The sequence below is a fragment of the Halichoeres trimaculatus genome, unplaced genomic scaffold (assembly GCF_033239565.1).
Source record: "Halichoeres trimaculatus isolate MK-OKI-2021-1 unplaced genomic scaffold, fHalTri1.1 fHalTri1_scaffold_24, whole genome shotgun sequence".
NCBI classification, from domain to species: domain Eukaryota; kingdom Metazoa; phylum Chordata; class Actinopteri; order Labriformes; family Labridae; genus Halichoeres; species Halichoeres trimaculatus.
The window spans coordinates 4,140,760-4,161,267 of NW_027437202.1; the positions used below are offsets into that span (position 1 = coordinate 4,140,760).

Sequence of the window (20,508 nt, forward strand, 5' to 3'; positions counted from 1 at the left end):
CTCTGCTCTCTCTGAGTCCTCTTCTTTTTCCCTCCTCAGCTGTTTGAGCGAATGTTACGCTGCGACCGCGTCTATGAGAGGAATAAGCAGCGCCTGCGCCTGAGGGAGGCGGGTTACGCGGGCCTGTCGCTGCTCTTCTCTGAACTCCACATCACTCCCACTCTGATCCGCTGCCTCCTTAACCAAGTCCTCCACACAGGTATGCTTTTGGTCCTCTTCAAATGCTTCTTTGAGTTGATTAAATCAATTTTTATGAGCTCTTGCAGAGCTTCAAGGCACTACTGGATATCGTTCTCATTGATTGGAAAGGATCATGAATTAACTTCATCCACTTCCTCACATTAAAATGTCACATTTCTTTGAGTTAAAGGCTGAAACGATCTGTGTGTGTGTGTGTGTGTGTGTGTCTGAATTTCTAGATAATGTGGTGAACTACAAAGACCTGATGTCTCTGGTGCAGCTCACACACCGTGCCGGGCCGAGCGTGCGCCTCATCGTCTGTAAGAGGGTGAGGAAACACCTTCACTTAAAGCTGCAGACGCTCACTCTTTTAATTATGTTTATTGATCAGCAGCAGACGCAGGAAATGACTGAGGATCTTAGAAATTGATTGGAATTGTCAAAAGCTTCTTCCCTTCATCCATTATTCACTCACACACCCCTCACTCTGAGATCATCAGCAGTGAAAGTTTAGCTTTGAAGGTTGTTTTTCTCACGTGCCGTGGCGTGCGTTCCCTGCAGGTGTCATCAAACTTTAATCCTCCTCCTCCTGTCTTCAGGTGTACCAGCTGCTGCAGTCCCAACAGGATGCGGCGGTCCAGATTTCCAAGCAGCAGTGTTGGCAGGACACTCTGATGCGCCTCTACCTGCGAGGGGAAGGCTCCTTACCGCTGAGGAGCGCCGACACCGTCAGCACCTGCAGCCTGGACCTGAACCGACCCACCAGTGGCGGCAGTGCTAACAGGCTGGAGCCGCCGCCGGAGCGACGGGGCCGTGCAGGGAGCACGGGACGCCTGGACCGCCTGGAGGACGATCGGCTCAGCATGGGTGACACCCGCTCTGTGGACAGCATGGAGAACGGGGATGTCATCTCGCTGCTGGACACGCCGTCCTCATCCGCGTCCACCGAGCCGCAGCTGCACGTGAAACCCTGGGTGGTGGGGAAGTCAGGGGGCCTGATGCTGGATCTGTCACATCTGCAGGCCTATGAGGGAGGGGAGAGTGGGACACAGACGCCTGGGAGCATGCCCAGCACACCGTCACCTCTGGAGACGTCGAAGCCTTTCCCTGGAGGCGCCGGAGATCAGAACGCGTCTTCTTCTCTGACTGAGGACGGCTTTCTGTTCAGCGACAACATCTCGCTGGGGGAGTCCTTCAACAACACAGAGGTTAGAGCGGCTTCGTTTACTGCTTAACACCATCGCCTCACGCTCTGCCAGTGAAATGTCACGTCCACCTCAGGGAGCCTGAGGCTGACTTTCATCTAAAGGATTTTTTTAGTCATTCCATTTAGTTCCTGTCTCCTCCTGACAGCGTGAGGCTGTCAAACGTAGAATAAAGGTTTTATTTTGTGGGACAGCTTTTGAGATTAGAGCGGATCAAACGTTGTCACAGGCTCTCAGAGGAATATGGAGGACATAATGTGATGATATATTCTGTTCTCTTCCTTTCTGTCTGTGTTTCCTTGGTGCACCGTCGCCCTCTAGCGGGCAGAGGAGGAGCTGTGCAGCATGCTCCTTGAGATCATCCTCTGCGTGATGTGGCGTGGAGTCGAAGGCTCTGATGATTCAGCGTGGCTCGAGCGCGGCCAAGTCTTCTCAGCTCTCACTAAACTCGGGACGGCCAATGAGCTGCTGCTTCCTGTCGACCAAATCAAGCTCAGGTCAGCCTTAAATTCAGACTCTGTTGAACCCTGTTTGTCTGCTTCTTTTGACGCTTTCCTTTCTGTGTCTCAGTCTCATGGAGCGAATGTTAGAGTGGGCGGTCAGCGACAACCGCGAAGCCTCAGCCGCCACGTTACCCCAGCACACGGAGAACGCAGTGCGCCTCCTCCACATGGTGCAGGACTTTCTGCAAGCAGAGGGCCTCATCAATCCGGCTCTGTGGACGGAGAAGGTGCTGGAGGAGACGGTGACGCTCATGGACAGCCTCATGGTGTGGTACACGTCTGGAACCCAGTGGTTCCAGCTCTCGCAAGTTGGACTCAGACTCTTACTGGGCTTCATGGCGCAGGAAGACCCTGAGGTGAGTTTTTTTCTTCTAACCAATCCTGTCTTTTTTTCTTCAAACACACTGATGAGAATCTTCTCAGGTGTGTGCGATGGCTACCGCGAAGCTGAACGGCATCCTTCAGACCAAAGAGGTGTCCAGCCAGGATGAGGCGTGCTACCTGCTCGGGAAGGTGGAGGGCATCCTGCGGCGCTCCATCCAGGAGCAAACTGAAGAGACGTACTCCTTCCTGGTTCCTCTGCTGCGAACGCTGCTCTCCAAAGTCCACCGCCTCCTCTACATGGAGCTGCACCTCCCGCAGCTCCCTGACACTAACGGCAGCCCGTCCTTCTTCGAGGACTTCCAGCTGTACTGCAACTCACCTGAGTGGCGCGTCTACCTCGACAAATACGTACGGGATTGAAACTCTCGTCTTTTTCTCATCAAAGGTAACAAAAGTGTTTCAATCAAACTGGAATGTTCTCTTCTGTTATCCTCAGATTATTCCGTACATGAAGCAGTATGAAATTGAAACATTCAGCCAAGGCCACGAGACGATGGCGCTCTACTGGAAGGAGTGCTACGAGGCGTTCATGCTGAGCCTGCACAAGAGGGAGCGGGAAAGAGGCGAGAGCAAGATCCGCTTCCAGGTGAGTTGAACCAGAATTAACTGTTTATTAAAAAGGACACACATGCTGCACATGCTCACTACTACTTCTTCTCAGGAGCAGTTTGTGGAGCCGTTCTCCCGCCGAGGCCGCCAGGAGAACCTGCGCTACAACAGCATGCTGAAGCAGCAGCACAGCCAGAACAGCGCCACACTCAGGCAGTGGAAGGCAGCACGACGAGGTCTGGTGTGTGAGAGGGGGCCGTGGGCTGAGAGGTAACTGCATCAGCTTGACGTTTCACTACAAACACACCCTGATGTTTTATAAGAGAAGAGCTGATCAGGAGTTTGTTCGTCTTTTACAGGCAGCAGGATGAGATGCACTGGAGAGTTTCCAGCGCTGAAAACTTCTCTCGCATGAGGCTGAAGCTGGTGCGGAACTACAACTTTGACCCACACCGAGAGGCCAGCGCTCTGAGAGACAACTTAGGTGAGACACCAAGGCCTCAGGCTGGACTTTAATCCTTGAACTTTTTAGTTTTGGCTCAAAAACTCATCATGAAGGGCGGCAGGAACAGATGCTCAGACTCACACAGGTCTGGCTTCTTGCTGAGAGCTTGTCCTCCAAAGCCTGACGTAACTTTTCAATGAAAAGACGCCAGCAGGAGCTCGAATATCACCTTGACTCTGAGATGCTGAAGAAGTTTGATTTCTTCTTCTTTTCAGGTGTCCACCAGCAGCGAGTCAACCCCGAGTCTCTGCTCCTGGAGGCCGTGAAGCAGGTCAAAGTCAGCGACCTGGAGGACGACATCCTGGAGCTGCCAGAGGACGACTTCGCTGCTGCCAACAACCAGTCAGTCGAACATAAAAGCGTCAAAACATCACAGAACACGCATGAGACGGAGAATTGTTAGTGATGATTTCTTCTGAATGTCTCAGGGTTGAAGCAGAGGAGGCCGGCCAGAAGGAGAAGCTGGTGCTGTGGGAGGACTGTGAGCTGGTGACGGTGGTGGATGTGGTGCCAGGCCGCTTGGAGCTCACCACGCAGCACATCTACTTCTACGACAGCAGCCAGGAGAAAGAAGAAGGTGGGGCGGCGCTTTAAAAACACATTCAAGCAGCTTAGAAACATCTCCTCACACTAATCGTCCACTTCTTTCCTCAAAGGCGTCGGCCATGATTTCAAATGGCCGCTGTCGCAGATCCGTGAAGTCCACCTGCGACGCTACAACCTCCGCCGCTCAGCTCTGGAGATCTTCCTCATCGACCAGACGAACTACTTCCTCAACTTCAAGAAGGAGACGAGGAATAAGGTGTACAGCCGCATGCTGCTGCTGCGGTCCCTCAGCCTGTACGGGACGCGCTCGCCTCAGGAGCTGCTCAAAGCTTCTGGACTCACACAGGTGAGGACAGGAAACGCACATGACGCCTCCTGCTGTTCTCTCCTACGTTACACCTCATCCTCTATTCTTCTTCTTCTTCACAGAAATGGGTGAACAGGGAGATCTCCAACTTTGATTACTTGATGCAGCTCAACACTATCGCCGGCAGGACATACAACAACCTGGCTCAGTATCCAGTGGTGGGTTTCTCTCTGATCTCACTTTTTAAACGTTTGGATTTCTGTGGCTAACTTTGGTTTGTGTCTCCAGTTTCCCTGGATCCTCGCTGACTATACCTCAGAGGAGCTGGATCTGTCTGATCCCAGAGTTTTCAGAGATCTGTCGAAACCTGTGGCTGTTTTAAACGAACGTAACGCTAAAGCTGTGAGAGAAAAGTGCGTCCTGTTTCCCCTCTCTTTATAAAATCATCACCATTTGATCGGAAGGTAACAACCTCTTTCCTCCATCAGGTATGAAAGCTTTGAGGACCCCACAGGCACCATCGACCGGTTTCATTACGGCACACACTACTCAAACGCTGCTGGAGTGATGCACTACCTGATCCGAGTGGAGCCCTTCACCTCGCTGCACATCCAGCTGCAGAGCGGACGGTACAACTCCTCCTCCTCTGCTTTCACACTCATGTAGCTCAGCGTGGAAGCTCACCTCCACCTCCTTTCTTTAATTTAGGTTCGACTGCGCTGACCGTCAGTTCCACTCCATCCCTGGGACGTGGCAAACCCTCATGGACAACCCGAATGACGTCAAGGAGCTGATCCCTGAGTTCTTCTACTTCCCGGAGTTCCTCGAGAACCAAAACAGTGAGTGTTGAGATCAGGAGATCATCTTTCATCTCTTTAACTCCACCTTCACCTTTACGTTTCTATTTCTCACCCAGGTTTCGATTTGGGTCGTCTGCAGATCTCGAAGGAAAGAGTTAGCGATGTAATCCTGCCAAAATGGGCCAAATCTCCTGAAGACTTCATCTACAAACACCGCAAAGCTCTGGTGAGATTATCATCAGAGTGTAGCTACATTTCTGTCCTTAACGTGTTTAAAAACGTGTTTTTTTCTTGCAGGAGTCAGAGTATGTATCAGCACACCTTCACGAGTGGATCGATCTGATTTTTGGGTACAAGCAGAGAGGCCCTGCTGCAGTCGAGGCCCTCAACGTCTTCTACTACTGCACATATGAAGGTAAAACTCACTGCGACACAGAAACACTTCCTGATGTGACAGCTGTTTTGAAACTGGGACTTCTTGTTACAGGAGCAGTCGACCTTGACGCAATCACTGACGAAAAAGAGCGAAAAGCCCTCGAAGGGATGATCAGCAACTTTGGACAGACGCCGTGTCAGTTACTGAAGGTACAGACGAATACATGAGGAGCACATGTGAAGGTGTTTGTTCGTTTTTTTAATGACTGATTGCTGCTCTCGCTTCAGGAGCCACACCCCGTACGTCTGTCTCAAGAGGAGGTGGAGAAGAGAAAAGCTCAGCTGGATTCGTGTCCCCTCAACATGTTCGAACACCTCAGCGACCTCAAATCCTTCTTCGTGGAGGTACGAAGAAAACTGAAATCTTTTAAGTGTTTTTTCCAGTGTGACTTCACTCTTACCCTGCGTTCCTGTGACCTCTCTTTGCCTCATGAAGGGCATCAGTGACAGCGTGCCGCTCGTGAAAGCTGTGGTGCCAAAGAATCAGTCACATTCCTTCATCACTCAGGGGAGCCCTGACACCATGGTGAGCGCTGTGCTGAAATCTCTGAAAGAAAGAACAGAAGTTAAAGAGTTTTAGACTGATTTTGATTGTCTTCTTAAAGGTGACGGTGAGCAAGAACTGCCTTGTAGGGACCCATGGGTGGCTGCCTTACAACAAAAATATCTCTAACTACTTCACCTTCATCAAGGACCCCACTGTGTCCCACTCCAAGTGAGAAACATCCAAAGCTGACAACACTTCACACAGACGATTCTTTATGTTCCTCTCTGCTTAATCCCTCCTGTTCTTCACCCGTAGGACGCAGCGTTTTCTGTCTGGACCCTTCGCTCCCGGCGTGGAGGTCACAGCCGGGCTGTTCGTCGTCTCCCATGATGGCAAGTTGCTCTTCAGCGGCGGGCACTGGGACAACAGCCTGCGGGTGACCTCGCTGGTGAAGGGGAAGACCGTGGGGCAGCACATCAGACACATGGGTGAGAAGAGTGGAAGTAGTTGCAGCATTTGGCCACCGGGTGGCAGCATAGTTCAGTTTCACAAACCCGACTGTGAACATGTAGCAACATGCGACATCATTTCTACATCCATCTCCTCTCTTCCAGACATCGTGACCTGCTTGTCGACAGACCACTGTGGCATCCACCTGATCTCCGGCTCCAGAGACACAACCTGCATGGTGTGGCAGGTCCTGCAGCAGGTCTGGATCACTCACATCCCTCTTAAGGCTGTTAGATTAAAAATATCTTATTGATAGTTATGTTGACTTCTCCTCTGCAGGGTGGAGCTCCAGTCGGCCTCCATCCTAAACCAGTCCAGGTTCTGTACGGTCACACTGATGAGGTGGTCAGCGTCAGTATCAGCACAGAGCTGGACATGGCTGTTTCTGGATCTAGGGTGAGAACACACACCATAACAAAGACTTGAGAAATGGAGTAACAGTGCTGGAGATCTAATCTTGTGTTTTTGAAGAACCTCACGGTCACATGCTGTTTTTAAGAGCTGGAAAAACAAGTTAAGACTGAAAAACACGGTGTCCTGGAGAGGTGTTAGCGTGGGACTTTGAATGTAAAGAGATTAAGAGGGTTTAAATGTTTTTCATTCAGAGGAATGAAAATCTGTGTGTGTGTGTGTGTGTGGACATTGAAACGTGAGCTTCCTTTCTGCTCCCTGCAGGATGGGACTGTGATCATCCACACGGTGCGTCGGGGTCAGTACATGCGCTGCCTGCGACCTCCGTGCGACAGCTCCCTGCCACTCTCCATCCTCCACCTTGCCGTGTCGTGGGAGGGTCACCTGCTGGTGCACACCTGTGTAGAGGGGAAAGCAACACTGAAGGTACACACGCACATTTTTACATTTATAGAATAGAATCGCAAATACTTTATTTATCCCCGAGGGGAACTACTCTGCCTTCTGGTATCCCCTCTGTTGCTGGGTTAGCATGACTAGCTCATCCATCTTATTGGAGACAGATCTTACGTTCCCAATAACAATGGATGGTCAATGCCATCACTTCTTGAGCCAGAATGCTGTCCTCACCTCCTTCTCCTTACCCTTTGGGGAAACATCCGGCCTAGCACCAGTTAGCATTGACATGCTACAGGCTGCTAACAGCTGATTTTACATGTAAACAGTGCAGCCATAGTTACATGTAGGATCTCCAGACAAACACAGGAGAAAAAGTAGTAAAAATATCGCTGAAGACAAAACCAGTTTGGTGTCCACGACCAACAAATGAACCATCCAAAGTAATGACCCACTGTAAATGCAAAGATGATGAGCTTATGATTGCAGAGCTCCTCTTCTGTGCAGCTTAAAGTGTTTTTTTTGCTCTTTGCAGGATAAAAACGCTCTCCACCTCTACTCTGTGAACGGGAAGCACCTCTGCAGTGAGCCTCTGAAGGAGCAGGTGACCGACATGTGTGTTTCAGGAGAGTACGTGGTCATCGGCAGCGAGCAGGGATACCTGTCCATACGTGACCTCTACAGGTGACATGCTAGGTTTACTCTGCAGCTAAAGACGTTCAAACTGTTAATATAGAGTTATAAAAGTCTGATTTCCCTCCTGCAGTTTGTCTCTGAGCTCGGAGCCGATGGCCATGCGTGTGCCGGTGCGCTGCGTCTCCGTCACCAAAGAGCAGAGCCACGTCCTGGTGGGCCTGGAGGACGGCAAGCTGATCATCATCGGCGTGGGCAAGCCGGCGGAGGTAAAGAACTCGCTGAGGAACTACATCGCTCAGAGCCTGGAGGGATCGCCGCTCATGGCCTCCCCTCTGCTGGCCCCGCTCAGAGCGCGCTCGCCGACGCGCCTCCTGCACCAGCGCGACCAGCTGGTGTTCACCCCCTCTTCCAACACTCTCAAACCCTAACCCCTCAACCAACCAACCAACCCTCTCCACCACCGCCACCACCTTTCACCGCTTACATCACTGTACACACATAAACCTGCTGCACACGTCACTCGTGTTGCAAAACTCGGGCTCATCGCCCTCGGTCACCTCTCCGTCTCAGGGACACCTGATTCGCACACATCCACATCCACTCAGATTGAACACATTCCTTCAGCGCGCCGCTGAGCAGACAACTGTGATCCACAAACAGCTCATGTGCTTACCTCATTCTGTAGTTTCAAAGATTTGGCATCAGTGCAATATTTGTCTCCGATTCGGCCGTTGACCTGGGAGAAACTCCGCCCCCTGCTGTTTACCTGAAGTGTCATTACGTTACGTGTTTGAGTGTACTCTACAAATATAAGAAATATGCTGTGAAACTTATTAACGCTTCTGCAAACCAAGCCATACTAACAATGTAGCAATCAGAAAATGCAAGCTAGTAACGTAGCACCACGTTAGACTTTTATAATGTAAATAAACGTTAGATCAGATGTCGCAGGTTGATACAGGTAGACCCCTCTGATTTGTTTGATCATCCCACTCCTGCTTTTGATTTACCCTCCGTAGATTGAACCAAACAAGCTTGATTTTTCAGTTTTACTTCCTCACAATCAAGCTTACTCATGGATCATATCCCCTCCTTCTTTTTTCCCCCGTTTTCTTTAACTTCACGCTTCCCCCTTCCCTTCTTCCCTCTCCTCCTTTTCCTCTTCCTCAGATCACGCGGAAGCTGTGGGGCTCCAGGAGGACCCACGTCTCCTCCGGCGAGACCGAGTACAACACCTAGCACGACTGATCCCTCCCCATCCTACGCACACCCTGCCTCCCCCTTGTCACCCTCCATGCCTGTCGAATCACCAAACAGGTTGCTTGAATCTGTCTGATGAATGTGCTCTTCATCTGTTTTGTTTTTGTGTTTTGAGTTGACCAAACGGCGCCGGCGCTGTGGTTCAACTTCACAAGCATCACCCCAACCAAACGCTACATCATCCCTCTGAGTGTCTAAACATTTAGTTTCAAGTGGCCTTTTCATCCCCTGGAACCTCTTCATGGTTGCCTCAAAGCTGCGGCCCCGCAGCCTTATGCAGTAACACAGCTCCATCACTCACAAGACCAAACTCTCTGCCTTTCCTGTGCTGTGTTTTATAAACGTGTACATGTGTGTGACTGTTTTACGTTCGTTTTTGTGTCTCTTTACAGATTCGTGCCAATGAACTTTGGCATTTACTGTCCATTCTGAGATTAGGTAGCAGACGCCGTCATGAAATGTTATACAAAAAACACTACATTCTCAAAGACAACACTTCCATTTCTGTTTCATCAAAGAAAAGAAGTTACTTGAACATTTATTTATAAGTAGCAGTTTTTTAACCGCATGTTGAGACTGTTCAGACACCTGTAGAAGAAGCAGAACGATGAAATCCTCAAGGGCTTTATGAGATGTCAGAGTAAACAGCAATACAGCTCTCAAAGCTGTCGATGCTTACTTCCTGTTTTGCCCGTAAAAGCCATGCCTCTCCTTTTCTCTCTAGTCTTCCCCCTGAGCAGAAACATGCAGTTAGCTTCCCTTAGCGTCCATCCTGAAGTGACTGATTTTAGCGTTTTATAGGGCATCAGAAACGTTGCATGCCTCATCTGTCGCTGTGTTGTTGCGTGCGTGCGTGTGTGAGTGAGACGGATGAGACTGTGCGGTTTATATTTTTGCACCATACTCGTGTGAGTGACACATGCTGATGACGCATGTTTATTTTTTTATATAGCCAAATCCTCGATTTCATCGTTTCTGATTCTGTGAACCTAAGTCACATGTTTGTTTTTGATGTGATATTGTAATTAGTGTTTATTTAAACGTCACAGGAAAAAAGAAGAGTACTAAGACCAATGTGTGTCCTTCTTGAAGAGATTTCCGTAAAAAGGTGCATAAAACAACTTTTGATGCAGCTTTTCTTTCCTGTCATTCATCCTCATTTGTTGACAAAAGACCACTGTTTGAATTTGCATCAAACGGAGTGCCTTTAACCCCGTGTGTGATTAGCATACAGTACAGCTAGGATCCCGTCATCGCTGAAGCTTATCTCCCAGAAAACTAAAAAGCAGCATTCCAGAAGTTAAAGACTCCTCGAGGACTTTGAAACGACTATTTTGTGTCTTAGCAACATTCTCTGTGACTGTCACCAAATGGATGTGTGTATATCTGTGATTATTTATGAATACAGTATATAATGTACAGCATGATTTTTATTTCTGCGTATTTGAAATGTACTTTTTGCACTTTCCAGGTACTAAATTGTAACAAATTGTTTTAACTTGGCTCCCTAATCTGTACAAACTGCTTTGTATACACAAGTGGAAAATGATCATTAAAGTCTTGTCTAAATTTAAACTGCACAAAGAGTTTGTCTTAATCAGAAGAAGGATGACGCTTGATCTGGTAGGTGAATTTATTTCATGTTTTTTTAAGGAAACAGGCAGGTGTGTACAATCAATCAACTCTATCTGCTTCTGTATCCTCATGCAGTGATGGGGTATGAGCAGATGGAGGCTCTCTTCAGCTCACAGTTGACCGCCGTCCACCAGCTCTCATCTGCAAAAAGCGGTAGGAAAAGGTTCATAAAAGTGCAAAGATGCCTTCATTTAAGTTAATATTTTAATATCTTATCATGTCTGTGACGCATGAGGCTTATCTGAGCCTCTCAGATTCACAACCTTTGGATTAATATAGAGCAAACACAGCAATAATGTGTAATCTGTAACAGTGGTTTGATTGCTCTTATCATTATAAGGCAGTAAGGTCAGACAGGCACTAATAAGAACTAGATCAAGCACAGGTGTTATTGTGGTTTTCATCTTACCGATCTTGAACATCTCCACACAAACAGCCTTATCCGTGTGGATGTTGGGGTGACCCGGCATCCAGTCGCTGTAGCTCCACTCCGACCCATCAACCCATGATGCCTTCTGGTTCTGAAAAGAGCACAACGAAATGCGTTAAAACAAGATGTTAAGGGGAAGAGTCTCAGCTTTGTTATCATTTCAGGGCGCAGTAAGCTGCTAGGACAGGCGGAACAACAAGCGTCCAACCAAGGTAAGAATAACACTATCTGTCTTCTTGATACCGTATCTGATGACGCTCCCCTTGGCCTCTATTCCACGTAACAGATCAGTGCCAGAGTACCACCTTCACACTCTGTCAGCACATTTCAAACAGTGATACTTGCCTTGACTGTGCCTCCCAGCCAGGTCAACACAGGGTTCTTCCTGCCACCCTTAGTCACCAGGTAGACCAGGCGGGCATGCAGGTCCTCACTTGTTACAGATGCAAGCTCAGCATTTGGGGCGAGGGCTCTGCATGAGACCTGGAGAATAAGGAATAAAGAAGAGATTTGATTCAAAGCCACTTGAGGTTTTAGAGGTGACTCAAAGCAGTGTTGATGTTCTGGGGTTGGCTTACCTGTGCATCCTTGAAGGAAAGTGGTTTGGGGTTGAACTCGTAGCAGTTTCCATTGATGATCTCCCCTAAACATGCCACTGTTTTTCTTTGATGCTTGGGGGAAGAGGGTTCAGTTCCCTGCTTAAATCCCTCTGGGATTGTATGAATTGGCTCAGTGCCTTGCCTAAAACCATCTGGGATATTACGAACAGGCTCAGTTCCTTGCCTGAAACCATCTGGGATGGTACGAACAGGCTCAGTTCCCTGCCTGAAACCATCTGGGATGGTACGAACAGGCTCAGTTCCCTGCCTGAAACCATCTGGGAGAGATAGTACAGACCCTGCTCCTGGCATCAGACCATTTGAGGGTCTCATGGGTTCAGTGCCTTGCCTGAAACCATCTGGGATGGTACGAACAGGCTCAGTTCCTTGTCTAAAACCATCTGGAATGGTCCTAATGGGTTCAGTTCCCTGTCTAAAACCAAGGGGGAGACTAAAACCATCTGGGAAAGAATTGATGTGTTCAGCTTCCTTTCTGAAACCATCTAAGATTGACTTAGCTGGCTCTGTACCTTGTCTAAAACCATCTGGGATTGTCTTGACTGGTTCGGTTCCCTGTCTGAATCCATCTGGGATTGTCTTGACTGGCTCAGTTCCTTGTCTGAATCCATCTGGAATGGTCCTAATGGGTTCAGTTCCCTGTCTAAAACCAGGGGGGAGTCTAAAACCATCTGGGAAAGAATTGATGTGCTCAGCTTCCTTCCTGAAACCATCTAAGATCGACTTAGTTGGCTCTGTACCTTGTCTAAAACCTTCTGGAATTCTCTTGACTGGTTCGGTTCCCTGTCTGAATCCTTCTGGGATGGTTCTGATGGGCTCTGTTCCCTGTCTGAATCCATCTGGGATGGTCCTGATGGGCTCTGTTCCCTGTCTGAATCCATCTGGGATGGTCCTGATGGGTTCTGTTCCCTGTCTGAAACCATCAGGCAGACGGGGAGCAGAGGCTTCCTCGACACGGACCCAACCACTACCACTTCTTTGGGCTGGAACATCTACAGGAACTGGAAGACGCATCATGTTACGTTTTGCAGGTTCAGTTTTAGTGATTATAGTGTTAATAATAGCATAAAGTCTGTTTCACATGTGCTCACCCTCTTCTAACAGCCAGTGTTTTCTTTTCATCTCTCCAAATCCATTTCCTTGAGGATGACGAATGAAATCTAGAACAGAAACAAACAGATAAACAAAAGGTTTTTTAGCAAATGAACCCAATTGATTGGGTACTTTTATTTTTTTTTCCATTTAGCCAACTGTAAAATAGTCATACCAGCTCTCCTCTCCATCTCACTGATGTGATCTTGCACTAGGCCGGTATTGAGGTTGACGATGAATCTCCTGGAGGGCTCTGTGCCTTGACGGAAGTCGTCAGGAATCGGCCTGTAGATGTCCGAGTGTTCAGTGCCCTGTCGAAAGCCACCGGGCAGCCGGTAGGTTGAAGAAACCCTCTGCAGACTTTTGCGGCCTGCGATTGGGGCAGCCTGGAGGCCTGTGGAGAGCACATTTTATTATTGGGCCTTTTTTAATCCATGTAAATTCAACTGTTTACGCCAATACAGGTTAAACAAATAATTTCAACAGAATCACAACAATTTGGCCTTATTTGACAATTATTAACCATTTGGCTGGAGTAATATGTAGGCCAAAGCTTATTGGTAACAGTAAGATGGTACAGCAATGGGCAAAGTCTAATTCTAGGAGATAGCCTATCAGCTGCTCTGATTATAGTGTTGTTCACCACAATCATTATTTGTGTTGCCAAGTATGGAAGCTGAAATTTTGGCATGACATTTGCATGATTAAAAAGTATTTTTAAAATTTTATTATTATTATTATTATTATTATTATTACCATCATCATCATTATTATTTCTTTTTTAAATCATTATTTATTTATTTATTTATTTATTTATTTATTTTTATCATTATTATTATTAATATAATTATTGATGTTTATACTAAATGTTAAGGTAATAGAAATAAAACTGACCCCCAAAAAATAGGAATATAAAGAGACTTCTGTTCAAATCAAACTTATTTTCAATTTGAACTTAATGAATCAAACCATTTGTCAATTAAGTTTAAGCACAAAAATCAACTTTTTCATTCAAAACATTTATCAACATTGATTGTGCTAAATCATTTAGATAAAATTAACTATCACTTACTGAAGAAGTGAGACAAAACTTACCTGACAGTGCCAGGAACAGCAGCACTAGTTTGAGCATCCTGTTAGCACTGGAATAAACAGAGTAAATGTTCATGGAGTGATGTCTTCTCTCTTCTTATACTCTCTGGTTACAGCTGTTGTATGGAGAAGCAGCTTTTGTTGCTTACCTGAGACAGTAGCAGTGAACACTGAGCCACTGTGACTTCCAGAGCAGCCTACTAATAAGTCACTGTCTCAGTCATAAAACCATAATAAGATTATTGATTAATTACATCAAAGTATTCTTTGCACTTTGCCCTCAGGTCATGACTGATACAGGATTGAACACAGCAGCACAGATCTCACAGCAGATAGTAAAAGTACAAACTGTGACCACATGACCTTGATGTAAAGCCCACACACTACTTACAGTTGTCATGGCACGTAACACTGAACTCATTCTGTTTTCAAAGGCTTGTGCTTATGTTGGAGGTGAATGGCACTTGGTTTAATCGAGGGGAGCTCAATCAATATTTATGAACGAAGCCAGGATGTGGAGATGACAACACATGTCAACACAGGTTCAATATAACTGTGCTGATAATAAAAAAAAGGGAAAAAAAGGAGTTTATTTATATTTATATAATTTCATGATTTTTTTTGAGAACTGTGTATTGAAATAAAAAAATATATATAAATATATCAAATTGGTCCATAAAAAAGTTAATAATTAGACTGCATCTCTAGCTCCACCTGGTGTGTAGGTAACATAATTCATTAAAAAAAAATCGTATTTAATGTTAAGTGATAATGAAACCTGTTTATGTTGACTTTATTTTTTAATGTTGTCTTTTGCACCATATTTATCAAGTTTTAAATAAAATACACATTGAGCAACACCTTAGAGCGTCGGTTTTAGTACTCGGTTACTCCTCCGGGCACACGCTTCCCTAAAGTGAACGCTCCCCAACGCAGAAAGTCTCTTATCAAACCCACCGGTGGACCCCGTGATGTAAAACAAACACCCGAACTCACTGACACGCTGATTGGCAAACTTCCGCAAGCACGTGTACACGCACAACTCTTTTTACAGTTAGTGACGTAAAGCTAAAATGTGTAGGAAAGGACGAGCGGAGGTTTGGCTTTCAAAATAAAAGCACCAGTACAGCAAATGTGTGGAAAAGCGCTGCCTGGATGTTACAAACATTTATATTTAAAACATACAGTTTGTGTCTAACTGTGTAAGTCTTCAAAACCGACATTTGGAACATTTCTCATACTGTGTGAATTCATATCCGAGTTAATTTTAACCGTTAAGGCAGCTGAAGCTTTTATTTTGAAGTCACTATCGGATCCAGTTTCTCGCCGCTTCCCGTGACTTTGTTTACCATCTGAGAGGCTCACATTTGCTATTTGCTCGCATAAACCGAGTGTGTCGTGATCACAGCTGATAGTATTTGCGTACACTAGTTTTTATCTGACCATCGCGAGCAAATGAACTGACTTACCTTCTCTTCGGGCAGCACTGAGTTGTTTTGTTACATGTTACGCAATGAACGTGACAGTGACAGAGTGACTTCTTGCACATAAAACAAGCTAGGTAAGCTAGCTAACTAGCTCTCAGGTCTCTGAGGAGGAACAAACTCGACGAAAGTGGACGGATCAGTCCAGAATCTGCGTGATCGGATTGTTTTTGAGTGTGGTTTTAACATCTGGGTACTTCAAATGGCTTTGGTAGCAGCTTTCAGAAGACTTGCTCACGTAAGGCTACGAGAATACACACGGAGGACAGCGGCTGTGACTTCCAGTGCCTGGCTGACTGGTCAGAGGAGTTTTACCACCGGCACACAGCCTCTCAGGTATGTGTTTTAACTCTCAGATCACTCTTTATCTCTGGGGAAACTTTGCCCCCACGCCCTTAACACCCTCAGCGGTCCTGTAAGGACATACCAAACCCCATTCATAAAACATGTGATTTCACGTCACCTCACTTTTCAGCACACACCTCAGAGCCAGTGCGTTGGAATCTGAGTGAGGAGTTTCTGTAAGGTCCATAATGCTGTTCGGTGCTGTAGGAGACACATGTGGAGGTCACAGCATGAGAGAGGCGCCTTTAAAGTGTGTTGGTGTCTCCTGTCCTCACAGCTGACCCCCTTATTATGAAACTAGAGGGGGGAAAGCAAGAACATCAATACCTTAAAGATAAAGGGAATCACACTCTAGATAGGCTTGTAATTGTCTCATCATCAGAGCTTTTTTTCCAAGATACAGCATGTAAACTCACAACATGTCAAGTTAAAGGAACACCAGGATATGCTCTGATTATGTTTGGATGTCCCCTTAAATGAAAATCTGCAAAGCTCACTAGTGTGATCTTGAAAAGCTTTATTGAACCTTGAATGAAGCTGAAATTTGACATGTCCACAAGGCTGAAGTGATCCATCCCTCCATCCAGGCACAAGGCTTTGGCCAAGGTTTGGCTTCCCAGGGCCAAACAAGCTGTCAGGACCCGAGGTTGAAGGTTTGATGATCTGGACTGGCAAACACTGGCCCTGACCCCTTTTTTCCCTCTTTTTTCAAAAGTCCACGGCAGCGATCAGCATTTGTTTCCAAGTGTTTGGCTGTTTTTGACTTAAAGGGTCACGCAGTACATGAGAGGGTATGGATGAAAGGTTTATAATTGACATATTTTGTAAGTGGATTATATAGGGGTCTGGCTGGTCTGCAGATTTGTAAAGGGTCATAGAGTTTGTTAAGCACTGTATAGCAGAGGGGTACATGGGTGTGTAGCTGTGAGGTTATGCAGCTACTATCCATTAAGTTACAGACTTTCCATCTTTTTTTTCCAAAACACTTAAATTTTGATTCTCTTAATCACTCAAAATCCTCAAATCCTGAACCAAACCTTGCACAGGCACTGATAAAAACACCAAAAAAAAAAAAAAAAAATCTCCGCATTAATTAAATTCAGCCTTGGTTACTTCATCAGCGTGGCTAATCAGATGAAGAATGTTTATCCTGGTCCTGAAAAGAAACGTTTAACCAGCAGGATTTGTCCTCTGCTGTACAATGAACAAATGCTGCTTGTTGAAAATATTCAGAGAAATTCATTTTGTCTCTATTTTTACACATACATATGTTAATGCATCCACAGATGTGTGTATAAACATGCATTAATTCATGGATATGTGCCTGTATGCAAGGATCTATACACTGTATCTATACTTCTATGTATGCATGATCATGTTTATGTATAAATGCAAAACAAATGTCTGTACAAGTATGTGTAGAAAGTAACACATATACCTTAAAAAGAGTGTGCAGTGATGAGGTGAGGCCACTAGAGGGCAGCATAAGCCAGGTGAGGTGAGATCCTGCTGAGTAGTTATCTAAAGGTGCAGATTACCCTTATATATCATGTGCTATTATTGACTTCAGGTGAGTTAATATATGTTTATTTAAATATATATCTAGCAACAAAGTTGAGTAAAAGTGTTGTGTTTGTGTCTCAGGTCGAACAACAAGGTGACGATCCACTTCATCAACAGAGACGGGGAGAAGATCACAGTAAAGGGCTCGCCTGGAGACTCGCTTCTAGACGTCGTCATCAATGAGGACCTGGACTTTGACGGCTTCGGTACACACACAAACACACACACACACACACTCTTTAACTGAGCGGCGTCTCATCCGTCAGATTAAGTTAAGATATGTGTGTGTCTGTCTTCAGGAGCGTGCGAGGGCACCCTGGCGTGCTCCACATGCCATCTGATCTTCGACGAGGATGTCTACAAGCAGCTGGGGCCGGTCACAGACGAGGAGATGGACATGCTAGACTTAGCCTATGGCTTGACTGACACGTACGTGACGCAAACACACATTTGTGAATTTCCCTTTTAGTATTAAACTTCACTTTGTAGCAGAATCAGTTTAAAAAACAGCTTATTTGAGAATCTGAGTATGTTTTCAATCTAATAAGCTCAACAGTGTCAGCTCCTTGAATTGAAGTAAGTGATCTCACACCCTGCATTATGCTGATAAGTTAGTTACGTGGATGTAATGAGATTTGTCAGAGCTGATCAGTTAATCAGAGAAGGACAAAGAGGTAAACACAGGAGCGCCCGCCCTCCTCTGTTAGCATGAAACCAAAGCTTTGTAATTCACATTACTCTCTAATTCAATTCCTCCACAGGTCTCGTCTTGGTTGCCAGATCTGCCTGACGAAATCCATGGAGGGCATCGTGGCTCGTATCCCTGAGAGCGTAGCGGACATCAGACAGAGCAAAGACGGCTCCTCTTAACGGGGAGGTTGCAGTCAGAGTGGTCGTGCTCGATCAGAGCTTGAGGGTACGACGTGTGAGGGGTAGGTGTGAACTCTGTCAGCACTGCTGCATCTGCTCGTCTGCCTCAGAAACATTTCCTCCTTATACTTTTTTAGAGATATCCGGGTATCAAAAATCTTACAGCCAGTTTTTTAGCGTTTAACTTTCAGGGTGAAGGAATCAAAGTATAATAAAACATCTAGTCAAAGCATATGACATCATTCTACTGTTAACTGCTAATCCACGCTGATTTTTCTGGTTTGTCCATTGAAATCTTGTTTCTTCCTGTCACATCCACTGAACAATGCAATAAAACGGTAAGCAGACGACGGCAGCGTGTGACTGAAACAGTTCCTGACGCCTTAAAGATTGTGCTGATGCTGACATCCCCAACCCTCTGTTATTTTATTCTGCCTCTGTATCCCTTTATTATTGTTTGTCTGATTGAGTCCATCATGTAACCGTATAATTTCATCATGTGATTGTACATAGTTAGCACACACATATATCTATGTATAGAGTGAAAAAGAATGTAATAAAAAAATCACCTTTCTAATGGCGTTTTCAGTCACTCTTTTTATTTGCAAATACAGATTTTTAGCGCTTACCTTGCGTACATAAAAGGAGGCAAAGATCATGGAGTAGGCTAATTAAAGGTTTGAGCTGCCTAAAAATAAAGCTTTAACATCATAAGTGTGCCCTCATTAGATCATATTTACATCTTAAAAATTAATTAAAATACATTAAAACAGGCTTTAGTGAAAATTTCATTGGCACCTACAAGTTACACCCACAGATAGCAAATCTACCGTAAAACCTAAGCTACTGCTGAAAAGTTTTTGGAATGTTTCCGGTGTAAATAAAGCTCCACGTTGTTATTCTGTCATTTTTACTTTTTTTTTAACTTGTCTGAAGTGTTGGCAAAAAGCAGCAAAAAAGAAACCTAATCCGTTAGCATAATTTACTAAACTCAGCTAATTTTAAAGAGGGGGTATTGTGATTTTTCGGACCTCAAGAGTGAGTCATTTTGAGTCATCTAGACACAGATTCAGCAATTTCTAAGACATATGAAGCAGTTTCAAAGTGAAAACATCCAGCTTTGTTACTCTATGTTCATGTTTCGAATTTTGGGAAAGCATAACACCCTCTCTTTAAGGTAACAAGCTAACGCTAATACACAGATTAAACTATAATCAAGGTTGTGTAAGATGTTACATAAGCAGTTTGAATGAAATGACAACACTTTATATACATACTGGCTTGTATAAAAAGCAAAGTGCAGTTCTTGGCAAATTCGACGTGTACGCAAGCTGCGTTCACACCAAAGTCAAAGCGCAAAACTAAACGAAACTGGTTCGATTATATACTGTTGTAAGTATAAATCCAGGGGGTCAGGCAAATATGTTTCACAATTTAAGGGTGTGAGACGAAGGAAACAGCAGTTTGCCATCTCATTGTGGGTAAGTTTTCACTCACACGATGGATTCTTCAGCAAACAGAAGCTGGTCAAAGTCTGGCTCCGCCGTGGCATCGCTGCACCTCTTCCTCCACTCCCTGCGACTCTCCACCAGCGCCAGCGCCACCTGCTTGCTGCTCTGGGGGTTGCTCTGCGGGTGAGAAGAGAAGTACTCCTTCACTGCTTTGGTGGCGTAAGGGCTGAGGCAGAAACGGGCCTCCGACGTCTCACCCTGCCAGTCCACGTCCGTCACCTTCAGGCCTGGGTCGCTGGGCAGCCTGTTCCTCGGGAGGCTGGAGGCTCGCTGTGCGACTCGCTGACTGGGTTCAGACACCCGGCGCTGGCTCTGCCTGGTGCTGCTTTCCTCGTCCAGAGAGTGAGACTTGTGTTCCTTGAGGGCAGAAAAAGACGGCGTTCTCTGCGTGTGAAACGAAAGTGGCGATCCCTGCTGCGCTAAATTCCCTTGACTTTTTGCCGTGAGCCTGTGGTTGCTAACACTTCCAACACTGGCATGGGTGATCTTTTCAGAATCTGTGGGCTGTAACCAGGGGGATAAGGGGACGTGTAAACTACCTGTGGAGCGGTGGTGGGAAGGTGGGCTGGATGAGTTCTGTTTCAGTTGTTGAGGACTTCTGGTCTCCTGGCTGGGCCGTGCTTTCATGTGACCCCTTCTTCCTGCATCCTTTGAGGATCTGCTCATAGTTTTGAAGGTGGACTGACACCCAGAGATTAGCTTTCCTCTTCTGCTTTCAGAGGCTTTCCCTTTCTCTTCAGGGAGTGTCCTAAGGT

At 46.1% G+C, this 20,508-nt stretch overlaps 3 protein-coding genes across 6 annotated transcripts in view; 2 read left to right on the forward strand and 1 right to left on the reverse strand.

Annotated features, from left to right (window-relative positions):
* The window catches only part of nbeal1 (neurobeachin-like 1), a 29,105-nt gene extending 18,454 nt beyond the window's left edge, over positions 1–10,651 (forward strand). For 3 of the 4 annotated variants that reach the window (XM_074664284.1, XM_074664286.1, XM_074664285.1), the window contains 28 exons: positions 40–199; positions 420–508; positions 780–1,388; positions 1,707–1,882; positions 1,956–2,244; positions 2,312–2,620; positions 2,709–2,858; positions 2,934–3,091; positions 3,181–3,305; positions 3,542–3,668; positions 3,755–3,903; positions 3,983–4,218; positions 4,302–4,397; positions 4,468–4,592; positions 4,668–4,808; positions 4,888–5,018; positions 5,096–5,205; positions 5,277–5,394; positions 5,467–5,564; positions 5,643–5,759; positions 5,851–5,940; positions 6,020–6,129; positions 6,217–6,389; positions 6,516–6,610; positions 6,691–6,807; positions 7,087–7,248; positions 7,754–7,902; positions 7,985–10,651. In XM_074664284.1, the coding sequence (XP_074520385.1) occupies positions 40–199; positions 420–508; positions 780–1,388; positions 1,707–1,882; positions 1,956–2,244; positions 2,312–2,620; positions 2,709–2,858; positions 2,934–3,091; positions 3,181–3,305; positions 3,542–3,668; positions 3,755–3,903; positions 3,983–4,218; positions 4,302–4,397; positions 4,468–4,592; positions 4,668–4,808; positions 4,888–5,018; positions 5,096–5,205; positions 5,277–5,394; positions 5,467–5,564; positions 5,643–5,759; positions 5,851–5,940; positions 6,020–6,129; positions 6,217–6,389; positions 6,516–6,610; positions 6,691–6,807; positions 7,087–7,248; positions 7,754–7,902; positions 7,985–8,282 (4,707 nt within the window). In that variant the 3' untranslated portion in view covers positions 8,283–10,651. The remainder of the gene's footprint in view (positions 1–39; positions 200–419; positions 509–779; positions 1,389–1,706; positions 1,883–1,955; positions 2,245–2,311; positions 2,621–2,708; positions 2,859–2,933; positions 3,092–3,180; positions 3,306–3,541; positions 3,669–3,754; positions 3,904–3,982; positions 4,219–4,301; positions 4,398–4,467; positions 4,593–4,667; positions 4,809–4,887; positions 5,019–5,095; positions 5,206–5,276; positions 5,395–5,466; positions 5,565–5,642; positions 5,760–5,850; positions 5,941–6,019; positions 6,130–6,216; positions 6,390–6,515; positions 6,611–6,690; positions 6,808–7,086; positions 7,249–7,753; positions 7,903–7,984) is intronic. The other variant, XM_074664287.1, reaches the window with a different exon arrangement.
* Positions 10,652–15,315: 4,664 nt separating this feature from the next.
* LOC141786155 (adrenodoxin-like) lies at positions 15,316–18,763 on the forward strand. The gene is made up of 4 exons (XM_074664889.1): positions 15,316–15,800; positions 17,454–17,578; positions 17,672–17,801; positions 18,134–18,763. The coding sequence occupies exons 1-4, from the start codon at positions 15,667–15,669 to the stop codon at positions 18,240–18,242; spliced, it is 498 nt and encodes a 165-aa protein (XP_074520990.1). The 5' UTR covers positions 15,316–15,666; the 3' UTR covers positions 18,243–18,763.
* Positions 18,764–19,735: 972 nt separating this feature from the next.
* On the reverse strand, positions 19,736–20,419 carry LOC141786154 (uncharacterized). The gene has a single exon (XM_074664888.1). It carries the CDS (start codon positions 20,417–20,419, stop codon positions 19,736–19,738), a length of 684 nt encoding a protein of 227 aa, XP_074520989.1.
* Between the last annotated feature and the right edge of the window lie 89 nt (positions 20,420–20,508).